Here is a 6,935-nt window from a genome sequence, read left to right on the forward strand (position 1 = left end):
CCTTCTGAGGATGGTTCCCAGGGGCTGTAAATATAATGAAAAAAAGCAGAGGTCCTAAAATTGAGCCCTGTGGGACCCCAGACTGAAAGGCGGCAGAGGAGGACTCATACCCTGAAAGGTTAACACTAAAAGTTCTGTCAGAAAGATAAGACCTAAACCATTTCAAGGCAGTACCACGAATGCCTGCAAGATGGTGCAAGCGAGACAGTAAAATGCTACAGTGGTCTACAGTGTCAAAGGCAGCTGTTAGGTCAAGAAAGACAAGAACAACATGATTACCAGAGTCACAGGAAAGGAGGATATCATTAAAATCCTTTAAGAGTGCTGACTCCGTGCTATGAACGTTTTTAAAACCTGATTGGAAGACCTCTAGGACACCATTCTCCTTTAAAAAAAAAAATCCATCAATTGGCAATGTACAATTTTTAGACATAAAGGACAACTTAGAGAGAGGCCTGTAGTTAGCCAACACAGTGTGGTCCAGGACAGGTTTCTTAAGCAAGGGTTGTACTATTTATTTATTTATTTATTTTCCGCCTTCGTTGTATATTGGTTTCTCTTCTTCTTACTTTAGCACCTTTGTGGTTCAGCTACCCAATTTCGCTGTGCAAGAAACTGCACAATGACAATAAAAAGCTCTACGTCTACTGCTGCATGCTTTAAATTAGCAGGGACTACACCAGATATTAAACTGCTGTTCATAACAGTAAGAACAGCCTGGCCTATGCTAGGAAAATCTCCTTAAAAAATTGTGGTGGGACAGGATCATTTGGGGAACCAGTGGGCCTCAGGTGGCCGACCACATCCTCTAAATAAGAAAGAGTCACAGGCTCAAACTGGTTAAAAACAGCAGAGCAAGGGATCGAGACAGAGGGGTCGGACTCAAACCAAGCACACCATTGTTTTTCTTGTGACATTACCAATAAGTTTGATGTGTCACATGACCCTCTTCCTATTGGAAAAACAAAAGTTATCCAAGATGGCCGACTTCTAAATGGCCACCATGGTCACCGCTAGGGCTGCATGATTAATCGTTAGAAAATCGCGATCTCGATTCATACTTATGTGCGATCTCATTTCCAAATGACAACGATTTAAAAAAAAAAAATTAAAAAAAAAGGACGACGATTGTACCGCATTTTGATCTGGGACGTACTCTGCATGAAAACAAGCGCTCACTCTTCCTGCTCAACAAATGACAAGGGCGGAGCCTTATACCACGTGATACAGAAGCTGTGCTGTGTGATGCTAAAATTAGCAGGAAAAAAAACAACGGAGAGCACGTCAGGGATGACGAGAAAGTGACAGGAGAAAATCCGTCCCGGTCAACCACCCAAACATCAATAACGGGAACCTTATACAGCGCTTCCCTTTACCCGTCGAACTCAAAGAAATTACGGAGGCTATCACTTATCACCTGACCAAAGATATGGCTCCCATCAACACTGTGCAAAACGAGGGATTTAGGAAAATGATCAACACCCTAGACTAGGGGTGGGTTTTTATAATCGATTTATCGATTAAAATCGATTCTGGCTTGGATAACTTAAAATTGATTCATTAAAATCCTGAATCGATTTTTTAATATAAATTTATTTTGCCCAAAATGCCAGAATTTCTGGTGAAATCTCACAAAATTTCAACAACCACCAAACAGCTAAGACAGTAAATGAGAGCAGGAACACGGATTCTGCACAAAGACAAAACCCGTGGATCAGAATCAGTTAGATGTCGCCTTTCTCACAGTCGGGGCTGGAAGCCGACAGCTCGCTGATTCTGATCTGGGCCTGGTGGCGCCAGTGTCAGGGTGGCTGTGGCTACAATGTAGCTGCCATCACCAGTGTGTGAATGTGTGGATGACTGGATATGTAAAGCGCTTTGGGGTCCTTAGGGACTAGAAAAGCGCTATATAAATACAGGCCATCTGTCGGTGGGTCGGCGCTTTGTGTTCACGCCCTTTATGCGCTGATTCTAAAGCTGTTAGTTTTATCTCTCTCCAAACAATATTGACCGAACCAGCAGCAAAAGAAGATCCAAACTACGCTTCACATAAACATCGTCATGAATTCACTCTGACTTTTGCTGTTTTGCTTCGACCACGATGCACAGCTCTCTCTCTCTCTCTCTCTCTCTCTCTGTACTTCAACTTCAAGAACAGTTTCCCGTCTAAAAATCTGTTTTCTTCATTATTCGCTTGCTTGTTATGCACAAGACTACGTTGTATACAGCGCTGTCGGCCGACGTTTTTTTTTTTCCCGTTTTATATACTTCCAAAAAGAAAACCTAATTTCTGCCGTTCAATACTGAACAAATTTAAACTTTTTAAAATTATGCAAAATGCAAAACGCTTAACCGTGTCTCTAATAAAACCTCTGTAACGTCAGAGGTGATGTTCATGTGTTGATTAATGGTTTTCTTTTGTTTTTGATGTACTGCAGAATATTTTTATAAAATCCAGGCCAGGAAAATCACCTTCATGTTTTTCTGTGTTTTATCTTCAGCTACTTTGACACAAAGGCCTCTGCTGTGATGCTCACACCTTGGATAAAGTCTTGCGTGTGTCAGCTTCCTTTTTATAGATACAAAAATATGTAAATGTACTGATCTGAATTATATTATTTCTGGCTGTCAAAATTTCCAAGATTCAAATCGAATTAAATCGAATCGTGGAACAAATCGATTCGGGACCTTGTGAATCGGCATTGAATCGATTCTAGAAATCAGTGACGATACCCAGCCCTACCCCAGACAAACGCTACACAGTGCCGTCCCACAACTATTTGTCTATCGTTGCACTACCTGCTCTGTACACGCAGCGTCGAGCAACGGTGGAGACGGAATTTCAAGCAGTACAACATTTTGCGGCAACAACAAAACGTGAGACATTTGTTGTTTTTATGTTTATTTATTGTTTTCATGTTCAGTCTCAACTGTTACGAAGTTGATGTGCAGTTAATAAGTGCGATAAATATTTATACTGGAAAAGAAAATCGTGAGAGAATCGTGATCTCAATTCTAAGCCAAAAAAATCGTGATTCTCATTTTATGCAAAATCGTGCAGCCCTAGTCACCGCCCATCTTGAGGAGTTTGCCCCCTCACATATACTAATGTGCCACAAACAGGACTTTGATATCGCCAACCATTCCCGTGTTATTACGCTGTATCCATAGAAATGGCCCACCCTGTACACTGACAGCCAAATCTTCCTCTACACCTGGATGAAGCCCCACCCCCTACTTCAGCCGACCTATACGGGTTTCCTCACCTGTACAGGTGGCGAGCCGTCGTTGCTGTAGCGAAACTCCCCTTCGTCGCCGGCGCTCACCTCCTCGTAGTCCTCCAGCATGCGGACCATCATGCCGCTCTTCAGGTTGTCCTGGACGTACTCCACGTAGGCGGAGCGGCAGGTGAAGTCCGAGCGCGTTTTGAAACCATTTGCTTTCTTCTTTGGTGGTGTGGCGGCGGGGGCTGCGCCACCGGAGCTGGTGGTTAGAGTGACAGGGGAGGCGCAGAATCGAGGCTGAAAAATGGACCTGAGGACAGGGCGGGAAGCCTCCTCCCCTTGATCCTCCCCGCTAACCACAACTCCTGTGAGGTGGGCAGAGCCATCAAGCGGTTGGCGGTTACGGTCCCAGCCCATCACTCGGACCAGCTCCGAGATCAGGTTGGCCATGGCCATGGTGAAGTCAAACTCCCGCTGGACACGGAGCTGCTCCGTCTGGTGGGCGGAGCTGCTGGAGGAAGAGGCAGGAGAAGGGCAAGTGTCCAGCTTTTCAGAGCCTGACTCCGCCCCCGCCGTGTTGAGCTTGTCCATCAGAGACGTGACGCACAGGTAACGCTTCACCAGGGAGAAGAGCAGCTTCCCGGGAATCTGAACACACAGTCAAGCAGGTTTACTGCAGCGGCGCCCCCTGCTGGGCGGAGCCACAGAGGCGCACCTCTGACAACATAAAGAAATTAGTCTTACCTGCGGCAGGTGAATGCCCTCGAAGGAGATGCCGTGCTCCTCGGACGACGTGGTCTCGGCGAACAGCTCCAGCAGCGTGTAGCGGTTATCGAAGTCCATGTGTTGCTCGATGCCGTCCTGCTGGCTCAGAGACAGCAGCACGTACGCCCGGCTGCCTGCGGGCGACACGGCGGGACACGCCCTCAGCGCCTGACACTACTCAATAACAGATCAATAGTCGTTCCAGGAGGCATTGGCCCATACGCACACATTTATACTTTAAACCACTTACACTGTCAGCAGGGGGAGGAGCCAGGAGGGTGGAGGCAGTGTTTAACAGGGGCTTAAAACATCTGATCAACTTATTAACTGATTTTTTCAGACCGTGTCAGAGTAAACGCGGCATCAGGCTCGACCCGCGTTAGCGCTCAAAGCTCTCAGCTCTGAGGTGAAGACGAACGAATGAGGCGGAGCTTTAAGAGACGTCGAGCAGCTGAACACAGAATAAGCCTGAAAGAATCAAAGCTTTAGACAGATGTGGACCAGAGTCCATTCATAAAAACGCTCATTTTAGCCCGAGTGTGGAGCTGCTGCTGATTGGCTGCCTGCACCGACGAGTGCGTTTCTGGACCCTGACCGTAACAAGTGACAGGACGCACACTTCAACGTGGCGGATGTAGACAGAGATAAAATAGTTTGTCAAAAGCTCCAGTGACTGCTCGGCTTCACGCTGCTGCGATTACCATCAGTGATTAGAAGATTACTGAGAGAGCACGATCACAGCTTATTGATTATTAATCATCAGCACCGTTCTATCAGAGTACTGATCATGTGACAGGCGTTGATGTCATCGACTGTTTCAGAGGGAGCAGGGTACGCCAGGACTCCCTCCTCCATCAGTACGGGAGTTCAGAGATTCTCAGAACATGAAAACTTTCTTCTTCTGCTCTGACTCCAGCTCTGACGTGGAGAGACGTGAGGAGCAGTGTTGCTTCTCCAAGCAGGAATCAAACTGCTCCACGCCTTTGTGGCGTGTAAACATGGCTGCTATCCCTGCCTGAGGCCTGTTTAAAGGTTTGAGTCATCACCCCTCGACGCTCAGGCGGCTTCTCCAAAGTCCAGATCTAAATCTTAAGGCGACCACTATCTCGGCGTCTTAACGTCAGCTTCACGCTTCTGTCTTTGATCATTCTGCTAACCTCGGCCTGCACGCCTCAAACGGCCGGCCGCGGTGACACAGTACTCTGAACTTCCTACCCAGTTTTTTCTCGAGTCAGCTGAACATTTCTGTTGCCACGGTGACGTGATGTCAGGCTGTCTGAGGGTTCACAAACTAAAAACTTTAGTCCCAACATCATGACCGCCTCTGATTGGACATTCTCCCCGCTGGAAAACGCTTCTTCTCCCGATTCACGATCTCGGCAGCTCGATCTTTGTCGCGGTTTCCTGCTGAACGTTCTCACACGCTGACCAATCAGCAACACCTAAACACTGATGCAGCACTGGAGCACGCCGCCGACCTCGCCGAGCTCTTGTCGTGTATCTGACACCAAACCCACTGAAAAACATCCCTCTGCTCCGATTGGTCAGCTGGTCAAAGTTTTACATTTTACGCCACATTTTAGAGCAAGTTGGGAGGAGGAGGCGGCGTAGCCTTGGCCTATCAGCTGATCGTACTCAGCACAAACAGCTGTGACGCAGAGCGCACAGACGTCATTACTCTGATCGCTCCTCACGCTTCACTTCCCATTTCATTCATCACTTAAACTCCAGAGCGCCGCCCCAAACCTTAAAACACAACTGACCGTCACACAGACAGAAGACCCAGTCGGTCCTTTTTTAATATTCTGATGATTTTATCTCCCACAGCAGCTCCAGCTGTTAATTCTGTCCAACTACCGCTGAGACTGTAAAAGAATACCAGCGCCTAATCCACCTGAGGACTCTGAAACAAGCCTGCAGTATCCTCACAGCCTACCGGGGGGGAACTAAACCCTGTGTCCGATCACAGCGCTGTTTAAAGACTGCTTACCTGCGTCATGCGAGGCAAGCGCGCGCAGCATCTTCCCGGCGCTTCGCCTCGTCTGAGTCTCCTTGTTGCACAGCAGCTCCATCAGCAGGTTGAGCGCGCCCGTCTCCTTAAAGACACCGACAAGCGAGCCAATGCTGGCGTAGGCGCTCAACACGTGGATGGTGTGCATGATGTTGATGGAGAAGTCGCTCTTCTTGGCCATCTGCTTCCGGGCTCGGCACACCAGGTTCTTCACGTCTTCCTTCATGTCCGACAGCTCCACCTCGTCAAAAGTGACGTCGGACGGGAACTCTGTGCCGCTTGAAATGCCCGAGTCGGAAGCCTCGCCGCCACGCTGCTTCTCCTGCTGCAGGGGACGCTGGGAGTCCATCTTCCTCTTGCCCAGCAGTGTGGGACAGTTGGCGTACACGTCCTCTGTCGACATCCACATCAGGATGTTTTCCGGTTTGGTTTCTCCAGACACGGCGCTCACGGACCCGCCCACTCCGGAGCTGACGCCGACCGTCCCGCCCGCTTCGCTGGCACCGCCTCCAGAGGTGGAGCCATCGTCGATGGCGACGAGGCACCAGCGAATCAGGTATTCCGTCTGCCCGTCGTGGGTGCGTCGCTGGCGAATCAGCTCCTCGGGATACGCCTGCAGTTTCGGGCCGAGCTGGACCAGCAGGTTCCCATTGCGGCGTTCGCCAACCATGGTCACTGATGGGAGGAGCCAGAAAAGGAGAAGTGGTTATTCAAAGAAAAGAAGGTCGCTTATTCATGTTTCAGTAAACTTACTTTACTGCATTCTGATGTCAAGACGTTCTAAAATGACCAAAAAAGGGACTGGACTTTGGCTTGAGGAAAGTGGCAACCAATGATCTCCAAACCAAACTCCAGTCAGAAATCTGCAGATTTTATAATCGTTATTCTTTCGGGTCCTCTCTTTAAAACAATTACTCTGACTGAACATGTGTGTG

At 48.4% G+C, this 6,935-nt stretch overlaps 1 protein-coding gene across 3 annotated transcripts in view; it reads right to left on the bottom strand.

Moving 5' to 3' along the window:
* cul9 (cullin 9) overlaps positions 1 to 6,935 on the bottom strand; it is a 28,725-nt gene that overhangs the window by 19,938 nt on the left and 1,852 nt on the right. For all 3 annotated transcript variants that reach the window (XM_085476846.1, XM_085476845.1, XM_085476844.1), the window contains exons 2-4: positions 5,980 to 6,675; positions 3,969 to 4,123; positions 3,267 to 3,872 (exon numbers count right to left, since the gene is read on the bottom strand). In XM_085476846.1, coding sequence (XP_085332972.1) covers positions 3,267 to 3,872; positions 3,969 to 4,123; positions 5,980 to 6,675 — 1,457 coding nt within the window. The remainder of the gene's footprint in view (positions 1 to 3,266; positions 3,873 to 3,968; positions 4,124 to 5,979; positions 6,676 to 6,935) is intronic.

The sequence above is a fragment of the Copadichromis virginalis genome, linkage group LG13 (genome assembly GCF_057382275.1).
Source record: "Copadichromis virginalis isolate Kocher_CV1m ecotype Utaka linkage group LG13, C_Virginalis_male_GT1.1, whole genome shotgun sequence".
In the NCBI taxonomy this organism is placed as follows: Eukaryota; Metazoa; Chordata; class Actinopteri; order Cichliformes; family Cichlidae; genus Copadichromis; species Copadichromis virginalis.